General features: G+C 46.5%; 1 protein-coding gene across 1 annotated transcript; it reads left to right on the top strand.

The window, feature by feature from the left end:
* Positions 1-717: 717 nt before the first annotated feature.
* Positions 718-6,867, top strand: COLCA2 (colorectal cancer associated 2). The gene is made up of 5 exons (XM_009638445.1): positions 718-722; positions 1,662-1,791; positions 3,513-3,597; positions 5,781-6,007; positions 6,739-6,867. The coding sequence occupies exons 1-5, from the start codon at positions 718-720 to the stop codon at positions 6,865-6,867; spliced, it is 576 nt and encodes a 191-aa protein (XP_009636740.1).
* Positions 6,868-17,391: the final 10,524 nt, after the last annotated feature.

Raw genomic sequence — 17,391 nt, 5'->3', positions numbered from 1 at the left:
ACCGCGGCCCCCGGCCCGCTCTTGTCACCCAGTTCCCGATTCCCAGCCCGCCCTGACCACCCGCTGCGTGGCCCCCCAGCCAGCCCAACCTTGCCACCCTGCTCCTTGACCCCCAGCCCCAGCTTCACCACCCCCGCCTTCCATCCACAGCCTGGCCAGTTCGGGAGAGCTGGCTGCATAGCTCTGCTCTCGATGCTTCAGCTTGCACGCAGGCCATGCTGGGGCCTCGGGGTGCTAGAAAAGCAGGATCCTCGGGGCACAGTGCTCTGCTATGGGAGCTGGGGATGGGGGCTGCCTGATAGCCAGCCCCTGGGTTATAAATGTGTCTATACCTCACCCGCTAGTTTGCCTTTAAGCTGCTCATAGTGCAGCCCCTAGCTACCCATGCAGACCAGAGCTAAGCAGCTGTATGCAGCATGAACCCAAACTTGCAGAAGGGGCTGCTAGCTCAGAGCCCTCCCTGGCTATAGGGAGGCCTGGTAACAGGGTGCTCTCGTTAAATTGACCCTTCCCTCCCCTCATTTTCCCCATCTTCAGTTTGTTGAATAGAAACAAAACAAAAAAATGAGATGAATAATCCCCAGCTGCTGAGAGCGCAGCTCAGCAAACTTCCCTCGAGGCAGACCCGGCTCAGCTTGCCACCTTTCTGGACGGACCTGTATGCCTGTTACAGCATGTCCTCAACCGCAGCACCAAGGGGGCAGCAGGAGGGTGAAGATGCTGTACCGAGATCAGCAATGGGGAGAGGTTATAGCAGAAGAGGACAGTGCCTACAGCGTGGGATTTCTTGGAATATGCAGGCAGAACCCACAAATCCAGCACTGTCTTCTTGCTGCAAGCAGCAGCAATAGTACAGGGAACTTGCAACCAACTGCCTCCACTGGGGAACAGCTGACTTGCAGGATTGAGATGACCCTAGTGTTTGTAGGATCTGCTGCTGGATAAAAACAACAGCAGAAAGTTAGGACAGAAGCAGAACTGCCAGAGGCTTTAAGTATTTTACCATGAGTACAGCAAGTGAAAGTGATTTTTCAGAACAGGTAAATTCTTTACCATTTGCTGTACTAAAAATCTCTCATCAGGTAGTGACTGGGGATTGCTGATTGGTTTTGGCTGGATTAAAGCCATTCTAAATGCTTGTTTGAAATTAGTGGGAGTTGTACAGAATTAGCAAAACAAAAAGATAATCTAGGCTTTGCAAGAAGTGATTCATGAAAGCATTTTATTTGTGTTTTGTTTAGCTCTCTAAATAACTGCCCACATATTTCCATTGTTTTATTTCTGGCTTTCATCTGCCAGATGAGGTCCTTCCCGCATTTATTTTCAGGTCCTAAGACTGGCAAATATGATAGGAATTTAAATACATTCAACAGTAGCACCAGATGGAGCTTGGTATTAGGACACCTGGAGGGTGGGGTGTGTGTGTGTGGGGGAAGAATGAGATAGAAAAGAATAAACCACGTATGATTACTAAACATAATCAATACCAACTTTTTAATAAATGTCTGCTTGTCACAAGTTTGAATAGCAGGTGTTAAAGAGGGCTATAAACTGTGATTACAAGTGACTTAACAGTGACCAGTTAATCATCTGCTAACTCTAAGTAGACTCCATGTAGAGCATGCCTGAAAACACACTGGATTTGCTGTATGCTCTGAAAGCCGCCTTGTAAGGTTTTTTCCACAAATTCTTTCAGGAAAGCCCAAGGTGTATCAAGGTGTTAGAGTAAAGATTACAGTCAAGGAGTTACTGCAGCAGAGAAGAGCACGACAAGCAGCAACCGGTGCAGCAGTAAGTAAAAATGTTTTGATGTCTGCTTTGTCTCTTCTTTCTTAATCCTTTTTTTGCCAAGACTGTAATCTCTAAAGCCAAGGAGACTGCCAAAGTCTGAGCATAGTAGGCTCATGAGGATGGGGGAGAAGAACGTTCAGCCAGGGTAACTGCAGCAGTTGATGGTCTGAGCCATTAGTGCAGGGAAAAAGTAGAGATGATGCTCCAGAAACATCACTCACTCTGGGATGGAAGGATCACACGGACAAATTTCAGTCCACCTTACAGTTATCACAGCAACTCCAGTATCCTGCTGGATGAGCAAGGCAGGCCATGGTCACCGGCCCCCATTTAAAATGTGTCCTGGCTGGGCTGAAGCAAGCACCAAACTGGTTTGCAGCGTCAGGTGAAGCATATGCCTAGGGCATGCCTTTGATCCAACCTGTGCAGCTTTGAGGAGCGATCAGTGCAAAGCTCTGTCACACTAAAGCTCCCCTAATGTCCCATTTTTCCAGAAGCCTCAACCCCCCAGGAAACTGTTTTCAACCACCCCCTACCCCTGGAGGCTTTCTCTTGTTCAGTTAGATGCATCAGAAGATGAAGGCGCTGGAGGAACAGTGCCTCCAGCAGCTCCCAGGCAGTGGAGAAGGTTTGGGAATTTGGGACTTAGCAGCAGCCCCAAATTTTGGCTAGCAGAACGGAAGAAAACAAGGCATGGGCAAAGACCCCTTAAGCAGGGCTCCATCCTGCTCCATTAGGACTCCTTAGCATGATTTTCAAGTGTGCTTGACTGAACTCAGGTCTCCAGTGTTTTTCAGTACCACCTGGGCAGATCCTAGCCCCATCCCTTCTAAAGGAAGGGCTGGAGATCTGTGTCTGTGTATGCACACGTGTGTACACTCTCTCTCACTTGCTCTTCCAGTCTTTGTAGGAGTCCTTCTAGCTCCAGCCACTCTAGGGCTTTGCATAAAGAGGTTGGTAAATCATTACTTCTTCCTGGTTCATGACATTACAGCTTTGGATGGTTTTCAGATTTGATCTCCCACCTCCTGTACCTTGTTGCAGCTGATTGCACAAAAAGCTGATCAGCCTGCAAGGCACAAGCAGGGAGGCCTGTGTGAAGACTACACAAAATTGTTGGGCTTTGGAAATGCTGGGTCACTCCTCCCCTCCAGCCCTAACAGAAGCAGCCTCTTCATCGCAGCCAGGCATCACCGGCTGCGTCGAACTGGTTTTCCTTTCCTGCAGTGAGTTTACACAGTGCTTGTTTTGCCCACACAGGAAAAAGTGAAAAGTGGCAGTGCAAGAGGTTACCTTTGTGATTAGCAAAAAGCCTGTGTTGTCCTGGAGAGGCCCCAGAAGTTAAGGCCGGCAGGATAAGCTGCCTCCGTGTACTGAAAAAAGCCAAACCTGAAACCTTCTGGTGCTGGTGGAATGGCTCTGTCTGCCTTGTTGCACATCTGCAGCCAAAGAGAAGAGGGGTAGTCCTATAGGCACTTTCAGCCCAGAATAGCCACTATTTGATGAATTAAATGCATGGGGATGTGATAGGAAGCTGTTGCTAGGGAAATGAGCCACTGACTCAAGAACATTTTGAATAAAGAAAATGAAGTGGAAGTCCACGTGAATTAAAACTCAGGGAAAAAAAACAGTATTTGTATTTGCAGAGTAAAATCCTGGTCCCAAACAACAAGCATCAGAACCCCTGTTGCTTTTGGGGTGTTTTTCTCCTTCTCTGGCAGGTCAGGTTCCTACAGCAGATTGATCTGTCCGCTCCAGCTTCCAGCATCCCTCAGAACACGAGACTGTCCATTTTCACAGAAGCACGTAGATGTGTTAGAGTGGGCAGCGATGTCGGAGCTGGTTCCCAAATGACATCAACACCAAGCACGGTGACCCAGTCTGATGCCCAGCCATGGGGATACCTGCAATTGTCTTTAGTCATGTTTCAAGAGTTATCGCCACGATTTGTTAATTACTCATTCTCAATCATAGTTATCCCTACAAATCCCTTGGGATGCCTCCCCTGAGGAATTAATGGCCCTAAAAATTAACACACGTTAGTTTCAAAGGCAGCCACCGCTCTGCTGAATTCACAGTAATAACTCAGAGCACGCTAGCGAGGTGCTGTATCCAGGGCTTTACACTGGGGGGGTGGTGTGCTCCTCCAGGGCCGTTACAGGCTCAGGGAAAAATCATGTTATGCACGTTAATATTGTTCTGTCAATGCTAGGGAAGTTTTCCATGTCTCAGCCGTGAGCTAAGTAAGGCTTGCATAGATAGGTTGAAGCAAAATCCTGACTTACCTCAGCATGCAGAAAAATGCTCCCCTGTATTACAGTGTGTACAATTCCTTTTCTTCCCTTCTCTTTGGTCAGGTTTCTTGGGGCGGCAGCAGCATCCAGTTTTCGGAGTCTGTGTCTCCTCCTCACCCAGGTTGGTACAAAGCCCATCCACATGCCCCTTCCCCACCCCCTTCCCAATTTTTCCCACAGCCCAGAGTCTTTCCAGCCCTTGGTTGAGGCAGGCACTACTAGATAACCGGCAATGCAGCCAATCAGCACCTGAAAGGAGCCCATGAAATGCAGATGAGGATGCCGTGAGGCCAGCAGGGTACATATTACCCCCTTCAGGAGCACTCTCACATGCTCTCATTCGTGCAGTTTATTTTTCCCACAGCAAGGAGTGAGATCCCCTTCAGAAAGGAATGCTCATTCCCCAGGGAATAACACTGCTGGCATCCCCTTCTCCAGGCTGCGGTCTGTGAGTCCGATTGGAGCTAGAGGGCCCGGTCACCCTGAAGCACTTTGCTGAGCTCCAGCAGAGTTGGCTGTCTCATTCTCCTGGCAGCATGCGTAGGAGCGTAGGAGCGAGAGGAGTGTCAGGTTTTCAGCAACACAAAGAGTTTCTTCCGCCTGTATGTGAATATCCAAGGAGGGGGTGGGGGTAATAGCACTTTGGGCTCACATATCCTTCAATTATTCTGCAGCCAAAGCAGAGAGATCTAAAAGGCTGGGCAGGTGTGAATGTATACATTGTATGGACAAGGAAATGATTAGATCATCAATATTTGGGAATCATTTGCTTATGTTAATACAGAAGCGTGAGACATACCAAAGCTTTTTCAGGCTGGAGAGTTTCCCATCTATTTATGTATTTTGGGTGCTTCTCACTTCCTTCCCACATCCAGCTAAACACTTGAACCTGCAAACAGTTACGACTTTGAGTGACTCTCTACCCACGTGTGGTTCCATTGCCCTCATACCTGGGACCCTCCATGTGGACAGGATTTTGCTTTTAACCATATCCGAACACGGCATGAAAAGATAATAATTCTTAAAAGTCAGATCTGCTGTGAGCTTTCATGTGCCCAGCAAGCACGTTGCAGCAGTGGGATTCTGACCCTGCAGCTTTCTAGGAACTCTTGCATTTGCCAGTAATGCCACGTGAACACAGTGCTACTTTATCACTTACTTGCTCCATTTTGTCTGCTCAGAAGTTTGCCTCCTGCCTGGCTGTTGGGAGGATAAAAGAGCAAATTATACTTCTGTTATCCCCTTCTCCCTGCAGGTGTAGCTACCCAGCATCTGGAGACTGGGTGAGGCAAAGGCGCAAGCCATCTGCCAAGCTGTGAAGAAAAAATCACTGCATGGCAAGCTTCTAGGTCTGTAAACAATTGACATTTGAAGGGAGGCCAGAGGTTCAAGAGTCTGAGGGAGTTTCCAGCTGGATCCCTGTCCAAAATGGCTGGAGCCAGAAGAGTTTAGAGAGCTTTGGAGCTTTCAAAAGTGACTATAAAGTTCCCAAGTTATTTGCATGCCTTTGGGCATCTTCCTCCTGGTGTCTGCTTCCCTAGATAATTCACCCTGAACTTGAAGGACTATTTTCCTTGTCTAAATCCATAGGGCTACCAAACATGTGAGAGTACTGAAACATGACCTGGGGCAACACCTGCCCTTTGTGAAGGCAGATACTGAATAATCTACTGTCTGGTTTACCTTCTCTCCTAGCACCTTTTGATGCAGAACCCATCTCTTCTGTTCCCAACTATTGCCCATCATGGCAGTTTTCAAATTGCCTCTCCTGCGAAGAAAGCCCTAGCAGTTTGGAGCAGCTGGTAGATTCCTGTCTTCAGACAGACGTGCCTTTAGACCCAGCCTTCAGTGCCTTCCAGACATCCTCACACTACACCTCAGACGCCTTCCAGCCAGTCCCACTCTGCTTTAACCAGGGCCTGGTAAGCTTTGTGTCCCAGGGGAGCAGCCAGAGGTGCACTCAGAGGGAAGATGGGGAAGGGGTCACATCCTGGGGTAGAACAGCAGCAAGCTGATTTTGAAATGTGGCTGCTTTTAGGGGCATGGGGGCAGCCACAGCACTACAGGCTGCTTGTGTGGACTTCTGCATGGTTTCCCACTGGGAGCAGAGGACAGGGAGGGCCAGCCAAACCTAGAGAGAGGCTGCAGAATATGGAACGTCCCTTCTACAGAACCTATAGATTTCCTGCAAAGAATAGTCCAGTTCCTGCTAGCAGTTGTCTAACTCGCTCCCTACTAACACTGTCACAGGAACTGCCTGTGGGGTTTAGGCCTCCAAGGGCCGAACCATCTCCCTGGGTAGCCAGACCCTCCTGAGGAAGGCAATGGTGTGGAAATTCTGGCTGCTGTCCACCTTTCCCCAAGTGACACCCTGAAACATCCTGGTGGTTTTTGTTGTTGTTGTTTTTTTTTCTCTCTTTCAAACTCTAGGCTGCTGGATCCCCCAGTTCAGCTGATCTGTCCAGCCCATTCAACTACAGCTGCTCTCCTCCTCAGCTATCTCCTTTCACCCCACTGACCCATTGCCCACCCTCTGCTCTGGACACCAAGACCTGTGGCTACCCTGCGGAACGGTGGTCCTGCCATACCCCCTCCCCATACACCCTCCCCATACACCACCTCTGCCTGCTGCCGCACCGCCTGTGGCTCCCAGCATGTGGACAACAGGGTCCCGCAGTACTTCCCCTGCCCCAGCATGGACTGCATGGACTACCTACCCCCCATGGCCATGGCTGATGACTTCTTCAGAAGGGATAGGAACTGTGACATCTGCTATAGCTAATGGGGACTGTGGTTTTACACATCCACTGTATCCAAATCATATTAATTGCCCATGAACTATGCAAAGTTGCGCTGCCTAACACAGTCCAGTTTATTTTTCACTACTCACACATTTTCTACATGACGTTATCACTACATTAGTCCTCCAGTCTTGTATGGTCAGAGGTGTTTTGCTGTTGTGGTGGTGGTTTGGTGGTTTTTTTTCTGTTTGTTTTTGTTGTTGTTTTTTAAAGAAATCCTAAGCTGCCTTACCAAACACATGTCATTAAGCCACTTCTTTTTGATACAAATAAATAATTTGATATGCATGCTGAAGGCTGTTTATTCCTCATATCCTAAATGTCAGTGCTTTTTTCTTCTGCTAATGATCCAGGATCCTGGCCTTGTTCTCACAAAGGTGAGGAAGAGAGACTTTCAGCAAGCTATACAAGGAGCAATTACTCAGCAGTATGAAGGGTCTTGCTTACCCCTTCCAGCAGATAAAAACTCTAAAAAGTCTCTATGTATCTCAGTACCCAGCACACTATACAGAGACAAAGCTGTGCATCACCCTGCTCTGAGATGGATCTGTACCTTCGTAGGCACTGGTTCTTGCAGAAAAGGAAAACCAGTGTTTTCCATGCAAGCTCAGGGCTTAGCCCATGGGTCATGTGCCAGAAAGGCCTCTCAGGCCTGCACAGAGGTTGAATTCAGTGCCAAACTTCCTTGGCTGCTGCTCAACACCAGCTTCCCTGTGAAGGCAGAGTTTCAGTGAGAGGCTGATGTAGTTCAGCAGCCCTTTGTATAGTTTGGTCTGTTGATATCAGGTTTTCTCCACCTTTCAGCATAATCAACTGAACAGGAGCTTTTTTTTTTTAAGGTAAATAATGGGAGAGTTATCATACCTGAGGATTCCCTATTTCTTGCATAAACCCAGACCTTTCTAAGACTGTGTCTCACCTCCTTTTAATAGCACTCAGTGAGGCAGACCGCCAAGCCACCAGTTTCTCAGCTGAGCACCCAGACTGGAAAGAAAGAAACATCTCTCCATATTAACTACAACACAAATAAAAAACCTAACTACACCTGTGATGACAAATATGTAACTTAACTAGCTGTATGCTCACTTTCTCCTCCAGACACTTCTACAGTTAACTGAAAAGCTTTCCTCTCCCCAGAGCTGAAATTACCCATATGGCCAAGGATGCAATGGACACACATATCTGGCTGGCAAATAGGGAACTTTCCTTCATTCTACCAAAAAACCCAGCCAAGATTTCCTCACCCTGTGAAATCTATGAAGAACTAAGCATAACATTTCTTTAATGAGACTTTAAAAACTATTTCTATATTTATATAATGCCAGTTATTTCAACCTTCATCCCCACCCTCATAAGAAAACAGAGCTGTTATCTCCCATGCAGCCTCCAGGGTTCTCTTTACTTCAAGTTCTGTACGAGCTAAAAATGGCATTTTTGCATGTCCAGTCCAGGTCCCTGGACACGACATTTCATTTTTGCCATGTAGACAAAGAGATTACACAGCGATAACTGTACCTTTCCAGCATCTGTTTCTTTTACCTTATGTAAGGCAGCAGCTGCTTTTCCAAAACTTGCTTTAAAATACTTTGACAACGTTAGATAATATCTTCCCCTCCCCCCTGCTGTTACCTGATCAGTCTCAGCGCTGGCCCAAGCGAGGGTTACACTTCTACTGCCCCAGCCTGCTCCACAGCTTGCTCAGTGCTGGCTTCTGCCTGCTGCTTGAGGACTGGGCACACCTCTAGCCACACGTCAAAGCCCCTTACCACCAACATGAAAGAGCCACAAGAAGATAAGATCGAGGCAAGATATTCAAGGCTTCTAGTGGAAACGGGGTGACCACATCCTCCTCATGGGTTGGCAACGTTGGCCCAATCTTAACAGAGCCAAGAAGAGGTGTTGTCATACAGCAAAGGAAAGAACGTGTCAAAAAGGTAAATAAGCATTCAACAAGGAGAGTGCTCACATTAACACGTTTTACAGCAAGGTTAATAGTATCCTATTCTACACAACAGTGCTGGCAAGGAAGTCAAGTGTTACAGTCTAACAGCATATCTCTCACCTCCGCATCAGGTGGATTTCTAAATCTAGGACATTATCAGCAAATTGCACATTTATCATTATATGGTGGTATAGATCTGTACAGCTATCAGTGATTACACTGCATCTCCAAAGAGGACCGCTCTGTGCAGACTGGTGTGCCGTGGAGAGGTTGAGCCCATCGTTGAACCTATGGCTGCTGTTTAGGCATGACCACTTCAGAATGGCAGTGTGAGCATGAGCGCTACAAACTACCTTACGCCCCATTCTTATTCCTGCCTCTTGGATATTGCCTGGCCCAGGCAAGAAAAGCACCTCTCCAGTCGGGGAAGCTGTCTATCAAAGGGCTAGTCTGGTCTCACCACTAAGCTTCCACACTTACGAGGTCTCACAGGCGGTTGAGGTCCTGAGATGGGAGCATGCAGTGTGTTCTTAGAGACAGCAGATATTTAACACCCACTGGTCTCATGCTGCATGGGACCAGCTGCTCTGAAATTACCAACTGCTCTGTTGGGACAAGGATATTTCCAGCAAAATGTTTCTATGCACTGAGGTCTCTGGACTCTAACAGCTTCCATTAAGTAAGGAGCCCTGTCCTCCATCCCTTGCAGCCTCTTCCTATTTCTTTGCTGCTCTTTCTCCAGTTGTTTTGCAATCCCCCATGCCAGGAGCTGCAAACATGTTTTAGACACCGTTTCCCAACTCCATGTCAATAGCTCCAGGTGACATATGCAGTGCAAGTAAAAGCTTGCTGACTGTTGACACAATGATGTCTTGTTGACACAAGAAAGGAAAAAAAAACCCAACAGAGGAGGACTATTCAAAGGCTGATTGTGCATTTGCTGGCCACGAGGAACATATTCTTTCCCCCTCTTAATTCCCCCCTTCTCCCCTGAAAATAAAAAGGTGGGGGAGGGTTAAAGGAAAGTAGCTTGGGTCATATCTCCAACAGAGCTGGCACAGCACTACTGGAATTGGCATTTCATCAGTCCCCGCCAGGTGAAGTTTTCCCAGCCTATATAAACACATGTTTACACAAAAGTGAGGATCACCCCATTCTTACAAAAGCCATGAATAACTCCAGAAGTAACCCACTGTTGTACAGAAAATAAAAGGTTCTTATTTTCAGGTTCTTTACCGGTTGCACAGAGTATTTGATCAAAAAGTTTTCCTTGCCAACCGACTGGTGATTTTTCTATGGTCCCACTTCAGAACATTTGTTTGGTGATAACAAGCCTTTGTTATTAGCAACTTATCCAAAGCCACAGGTAGGAAGAGATAAACTGTGCAAATAAAAGGGTATCGCACGCTGCCAGTACTGCTAAAGTTATAAAAGGTACATTTCCCCTGAAATGGTCATAAAAAATTGAGGGGTTAACTATGAACTAAGATGCTGCTCAAATCAATGAAATTCACGCCAGCACAGAAGACATAATACTGAGGCCACCTTTGAGCCTTAAAAGGGATTTTCTTGATACACAGGCCAGGAACTGGCTGGCTTGACAGGGAAAGGTGCTTTACATGCATGGGGAAGCAGCAGCCTCCAACTGCCTTGTGGATCCAGCCCAAAGACACTATGAACAGCTTATTGACTGTGGCTGGTTTCAGAGCAGGCCTCTAATGTGTGAGCTTTGGGAAGCTGAACACAGACATGCCTGTAGAGAGAACGAATTTTTCCTGGGTCGGTCATGGGATCTTCCCTCTGCAAATCTCATCTATCAACTCTGAGTAACACAGGCTGTCAGAGTGATGCTTTGAATGAAGCCACGTCCATCCCTCTCCAGACCAATATTTTTCCTGACATTTTGGAGATGGTGATGTTTACAGACTACAAGCCACTGACAACGTTGCTCTGTGTTAAAACATCCAACAGCAGGGAGGTGAAATAATAAAGAGATAAGCCACTCTAGAAAACAGCTCATGTATTTTTTTTCACTTGCTGCAAAAGGGCTTCTGTCATCTCATAGACATTGCTAGATGGCAAAAAGCTTTTTACATTTTCCCTAGTGCATCACATGCCACATGTTGGTCACAGTTTTACAGTTTTGTTGCTAGCAAGTTCAAGAAACAAGTATTTTATTGACCATTTTGTCTTGACACACAGTACCAACTCACCAATGCAGTTATCACTCAATTCAGGGCTTGTTGAAACATCCCTTAAAAGTAAGAAAGCACATGCTTTTGCTGGCCTATGCCCAGATACATGCAAATTTATTCAAACACATGCAAATACATGTCTGCTTTTTTGTCAGCGGATGTTGGCAGGTTTGTAGATACGATGTAGTGAGAAGCAATAGCAAAACAGCAGAGAGGAGGGCTGAGAAAGTTGAGAAGATCTCTGCATTTCTTAAGAGCTTTTGTTCAAGTCTGCTGAACAGTTGTTTAAACAGTCCAGGTCTGGGAGACTGACAAGTGCTTCAGAAAACCCCATCCTACTGAGTTAGTCAGTGGGTGATCAAGGAAGTTACTGCAGTGATTTAAGACATCTGCCCTTCATCTTATTGTTTGGTCCTGTTAGAAAAAATAACTTGTGCAACACTGAGAAATCAGTGAACTATAATTCGGAATGTGTACTGAAGATGAGACACCCTCTGTGAAAGGGTTGTCAAAACTTGGTTTTCATTCCCTTCAGGCATCTACCTTCAATCATATCGACCCAGCAGAGACACTGTTGCCAGTTGATTGCACAGCAATTCACAAATCATTTCACAGAAAGAATAAGAAGACTCTATTAAAACGCCCCCTGAGATAAGAACGGGAATATAAGAGCACTTACCACATTGCACTCTGGCCCTGCTGTGTACAGGCCCACAAGGCTCAGAGGTTTTCTACCCTGTGCATGCCTAAAAGCTGTTGAAGACCCAGAGGAAGTCTGTCTCCTATGCAGACATTAGCTCAGGTGAGGGTTCAGCTCCCCACTCTGAGGTGCTTCCAGAGCTATTCTTTGCCATCAGAGCTGAAGGCTTGGATTAGATCAGATGTCTCAGAGAGGAATCCCTTCACTGGGAAGTAATCAGGAGCCACACAAACCTGTGCTGCTGAGAACCTGCCCCATGTACTTGCTCTTACAAGCATCTGTTTTCTTTTCTTGAGGTCGGGCGAGAGACTGTGGCAATGGACAGCTGCTTCAGCTTTCTTTCACAAAGTGCTAAGAAATGGGATAGTAGCAGCTTGCAGGAACCCTCATGCGGAGCTCTTGAGTTTGGATGTCCGTTCTCTCAGGTGAAATACAGCCATGGATGACTCCTCAGGTTGACTTGACCTCTTCCATCCAGTTTTTTCCATCCCCTTGGGTTCCTGCATTCCCAGGCTAGCAGGAACAATGGAGGTAATTGCACATCACAAAGGCTTCAGCATTTCAACCAGTACCTCTGTACAGGACCTAACAAGAGGCACCTCTTAGAGCAGTATTTCTCAACCTTTTATAGCCAAACTACCAACTTGTGTTCCTCACCACCAAGGTTTCAGTTGCCACCAAATCAAAGGTTGGCTGTACTTTGAACATTTGCTTATTTATGTAACAGCCATTTGCTTTGCTTGCCTCCTTGCCTGCAAGCAATGCTTGAGGTTTATTAGTATTCTTTGTTAACAAAGTTTTCAACCATTTGAAAGCCACCTTCTGATACCTTATATCGTATTTGTGGTCCACAGGCTGAGAAACACTGTCATCCCACCCTGGTTTAAAGACTCTAGGAGCAGGGATGTGTTGGTTAACCATCTGCACAGTTTTTCTAAGAGGCCTTGTGCAGTCAGCAAGCTGAAGTTGAAGCCATTCCATAAATTGCAGGCGACCTAGGATCTGGCATTTTGGCGACAGGAAATGAATGCAGATGCAACTTTCCCTTTCTTCAGCAAATGCCTAACCTGCCAAAAAACGTAGAAGTTCAGAACGCACCATGTGAAACTACGCATGCAGACACCCCAATACATACATACACACACTTATATACACGTATATGTGTAACTAAATACACATATAAACATATCGGAGACTACAATGAGCTCCAGGAGCCTTTTCATACCTGTAGGCATGAAACCAAATCATCCCTTGAGATTTGCCGGCAAGATGAAAGAACTACACATTGATACCTCCCCAGATGTATTCGGAGTACCAGCTAATGCCTGCTTTGTGCTCCTCAATTATGAATTTACTGAAGCGGGGAACCCCCAAGCCTACACCGCTGCAACATCAGGCCCACGTCATATGACTTGTCCTCACTGGTCCCCTGGTACGGACAGACAGCTGCGGTGTGCACAGATGTGTTAGGAAGCAGCAGCAATGTGGATCATGTACCTGATCCCCAGCTTTTCCAGAAGGAGCCATGTGGATTGGCTGATCATTGTCTAAGTTTCGGATGCTCGGGTCTGCCCCGTGGTCAAGGAGCAACTGGACGATTTCTTTCTGGTTCTTGTCACGAGGCAATGCAGCTGCCATATGCAAAGCTGTGTTGCCATGTGCCTAATGCAGTGGAAGAAGAAGAAAAAGAAGAAAAAAAAAAAAAAAAAAAAAAGAGAAACCTCCTGATAAGCTGTGCCACCTACTCAGAATTGTCCTAGAAATGGAGACTTGTGAAATGAGAGCTGAAGAAGCCTCACATGATTACTTACCGGGAGGTGAGGGAGTATCCCTGCTCTGTTTCTCCCATGTATGGCTGCTTGTGCAGGCCATTTGTGGATTCAGATTTTTCTCTCTGATAGAGCACTACAAATTGGGGGTCTTTGATGCTTTGAGTACAGCTACCAAATAGTCCTGTATCAGCAACAGTCCTAAGCACTCTGCAACCCCCTGCTAAATCATACCCTCATGTAAGCAGAGACCTGATGACTTAACGAAGAAGAGAAGGATAGAGGCCATGTAACATGCACATTTATCCAGGAGAAACAATAGGAACTATTTCACTGGGAAGCAGTTAAGTCAGTCTAAGGGACACAAAACACGTTAACTAGGTTACCCATCACACATGGGCTATGCAAGGACTGACAATAGCAGACCCGTTTGTGCTCCACACATCTCCATTACTCCCTTTTATAATCACATGCAAGCGCCAGAAAGTTGCAGAGAGACCTTGACACAAGTGAAAGCCAGACCCAATACTGTATAGGTTACACACAAGGCTTAGACTGATCTCTTGGATACCAGGCATCTTTGACTGTGCGAGTCCTCCCAGATCACCAGACTCGTAGCATTAAAAGAGGTGCTTTGAAAGGTACCAAGCCATCCCAGTGGTCCAGGTGAGCCAGAGGTCTGGCAGCCCATGTCCCTCAGTGACTTTGTGTCCCGTGGACCAAACAGGGCTGCAGGTGGCTTGGCTCTGCAGCAGACAAAATAAATCATGCCAGGCTCCAAACCTTCCCCTGGTTCCTTCCCGGAGTGCTGAAGGTAGTGCTTGGCTTTATTTTCATGGCGCTGTGATCAAGCAGAATCCTGAGGTGAAAGCCTTACTTAAGCATAGATCGACTCCAGCTTTTTCAGTAACACGATTTGCACAGAAACGATAGACAATTTTTTTGTGTGTGAAGCCACAGGGGGGCGCAGGACAGAGAATTATGCAATTTGTTACAGGAAAGCTCTGGTATCACCAGACCGTGTAGAAATCTGTGCCCCTGCCTAGTCAGGTATGACTGGTAACGGTTTTAAATGAGAAAAACCTAATAAGCAGATGCATAAGGCAAGGTATTTTTAGTCTGCAAGAAAACTCATTTAGGCAGCTGTATATTTTTTCTCTCAGAAACGATTATACATTTATCACAAACCTGGAATAGCTGGACACAAATTGCAACATCTATTACTATTCCAGTTGTTAAAAGGAATACATATGATTTTCATGTCCTATTTACCACTGAGACATAAAAGACACTGAAGCACAAAACAAAAGAGCAAAATCTTAATCATTATTCTCAGACAAGGCATTTTTTACAGGCCCTGAACAAGCAGCTCCTTGTCAATTTTATCATCCCATAGAGTCAAGGGATAGTTACAAGGTCTTTATGGGACTTCTTGTTAAAATGGAAACACCTGCATTTGTTTGCTGCATCTTTGCATTAAGAGCACTTGATAGCTTCCAAATCCAGGCGTGGGGCACTAAGAAACTAAGGCTATCTGACAATGCCTGATTTTGAAGACTCCCATTGTCTTTAATAGGGCTTATGCAAGACCATGGTCCAGAGCACCAGCATGTGGGGTCTAGGAATCCTTCAGGTAAAAAATACCTCAAAAACCTCAATGCTTTTCTCATTGTGAAATCCACAAGGAAATGGATTTGGAATGCAACAACCACAGCAAGCCATGTGTGAGCCAGAGAAGCCATAGTCTCCATCATCCCTGTTTTCTTGTCGTCTTTGTAGTTGGAAGCGCTAAAAAGGCAGGATGGGTATCACACAACCTTGCCATCATATTTCTCACTGTTCCAGACAGCTCACCAACAAGACCAAAAACTCCAAGAGATCCTATCACAGAAGGAAGCTCTTGCAGGATTGTGATCAAGAGACAACAGCAGACTCCCACAGACAAGCTAGCACCTGCCTAATGGGTCTTAAAAGATATAGAAAGAATGTAGTGAAAAGGCAGTATAAGGCCATTCACTGTACGGTAAGACAGAAACTCAGTGTTATTACCCACATACACAAGGTAAAACAAGTTTCCTCCAGTTCAACAGAAATCTGTAGGGGAAAAAAACATGAATCTGCCCAATATCTGCTTCCCAAGTGAGCAACTGATTTGATAGAAAACGTTCAGTTCCTTTCTGATGGACACAAGCATGTGGGTGCTCTAGGGAGTACAAGCAAGGCCGAGACTGAAACTGTTGAAATGAAAAGCTGATGCACCGACCCTCTCAAAACAGGGAGCCCTAGCCTTGTCTGCCCCTCCCTCTGTCCTTTCCTGCTCAAGAGTACCCTTCTGCAGAAGCACCCAGTATCACCCACTTAGTCCTGCTGAGAGGGGGCAGCTTGTCAAGAGCCAAAGCTCTGGCTGATGGTGCAGAGCGATGGCTCAGCTAAGGCACAGGAATGTCAGGATTTTTGCTTAGGAGGAGACACGAAGCTGATACATCTGCAAGATAGTGTCAGTGCTTGGTATCTGCTCAGAGGTGAAGTATGGGGCAGCAAGGGGGTGGGTGACACAACAGCAACACTGGGAAGCTTTCTAGCTTGCTTTATACAACCTAGGAATGGCTGTGCCTCCAGAAACCCTGCACCAAGGAACCAATGTCAGCAAAACTTCAGCTCAGTAAGCAGGGTTGTCTAGAATGCCTAAGGCAGGGTCTCGAGCCCCCGGAATCAGAGGTGGTCTCCTTGCCACAGTGCCTAGGCTCCTGTGTGCTCAGCAAGGATGCTGCCTTGCTGCACAGAGCTGGTTTCCCCATGCTCCACCTGCCTGGCAACGTCAGCCACTGGTTCAGTGCCGGTGTCTGCCTTCTGTTATTGCTCCTGGCAGCCGTTAGGGCTTGGTGGGCCCTGTGAATATTTTGATTCTCCAGCCTCAAACTTGCAGGCAGCCATCGCAATAACCAGCTTGTGCCCAGGCACGAACAGAGCCAGAAGGCTTGCAAATAACATTTAAGGCAGAAAGAGTCACCATCTCCTTTAACTGAAATAGGAGCTTTGTCCTTCCTATGGATGGCATGTTTGACAGGAGAGGTTACTTGATATATGGCTGCCCGAAACTGCCATCTTTCAGTATTATGTTGCTGCCAAGAGCAAACCATTGCATCATTGCAGATCCGTTTTCTCAATCTTCAGCCTAATGAAGTAAAGTTCATGTTCCTCCTCAGGTAACCACTTCCCACGTCCTTCCTCCTCCCTAGTTATCTCGCTCTCACTCCATCAGCTTCTGCCTGCTGGGAGAGGGGCCTGTGTTTCACGACTTAACTCAGAGTTCAAGCCAGGCACTGCTTTCCAGGTGAAGTGTCTATTTACTGGGAAATGCAGTTTCAGGTTAAAAAAAAAAAAAAAAGTTCAGATTCACAAACTGTTGCTCTCTTCCTCCAGAAAAAATGTGTGTAGGAAGAGAATAACTGGTTTCTGCAGGACCCCACAGACCTCCTAATGCCTCTGTCTGTATGGAGCCTCACACCGCAGCACAGCTCGCACTGCTCTCGGCATCTCCTTTGCCTGTGGATGTCCACACAAATCCTGTCCATGCACAGCCTGCCTTACCTTGTTGTTGACAAAGTCCTTGGACTTGAAAGCATTCAGCTCCAAGAAATATCTGAGCAGGGAGATGTTCCCGTCCTGGACTGTATAATGAAGAACTGTCTTGTTGCTTTTCACATCCTATTTAAGAACAGAAAAAAAAACCAAAATAAGAAATGTTCTGCAGAACAAACTGAAGATATTATATAAACTCATCAGAGAAAAGTCCAGGCCTGCTCTGCAGCTAATGTGGAGCACCTCCTTCCCTTCAGTGGCCCTCTTGCTGTCCAGTGTTTGCTTTAGGCTGCAAGAAACTAACTCCAAAAGGCAGC

The sequence above is a fragment of the Egretta garzetta genome, unplaced genomic scaffold, assembly GCF_000687185.1.
Source record: "Egretta garzetta isolate BGI_Z169 unplaced genomic scaffold, ASM68718v1 scaffold365, whole genome shotgun sequence".
In the NCBI taxonomy this organism is placed as follows: domain Eukaryota; kingdom Metazoa; phylum Chordata; class Aves; order Pelecaniformes; family Ardeidae; genus Egretta; species Egretta garzetta.
This window is presented reverse-complemented; position numbering and strand designations above follow the sequence as displayed.

Excerpts from the sequence above, each read along its gene's own strand:
- COLCA2 (XM_009638445.1), top strand. Across the intron at positions 1,792-3,512 it reads AAGCAGCAACCGGTGCAGCA|GTCAGGTTCCTACAGCAGAT; the intron begins GTAAGTAAAAAT and ends CTTCTCTGGCAG. Across the intron at positions 3,598-5,780 it reads GTCCATTTTCACAGAAGCAC|CACCTTTTGATGCAGAACCC; the intron begins GTAGATGTGTTA and ends CTTCTCTCCTAG.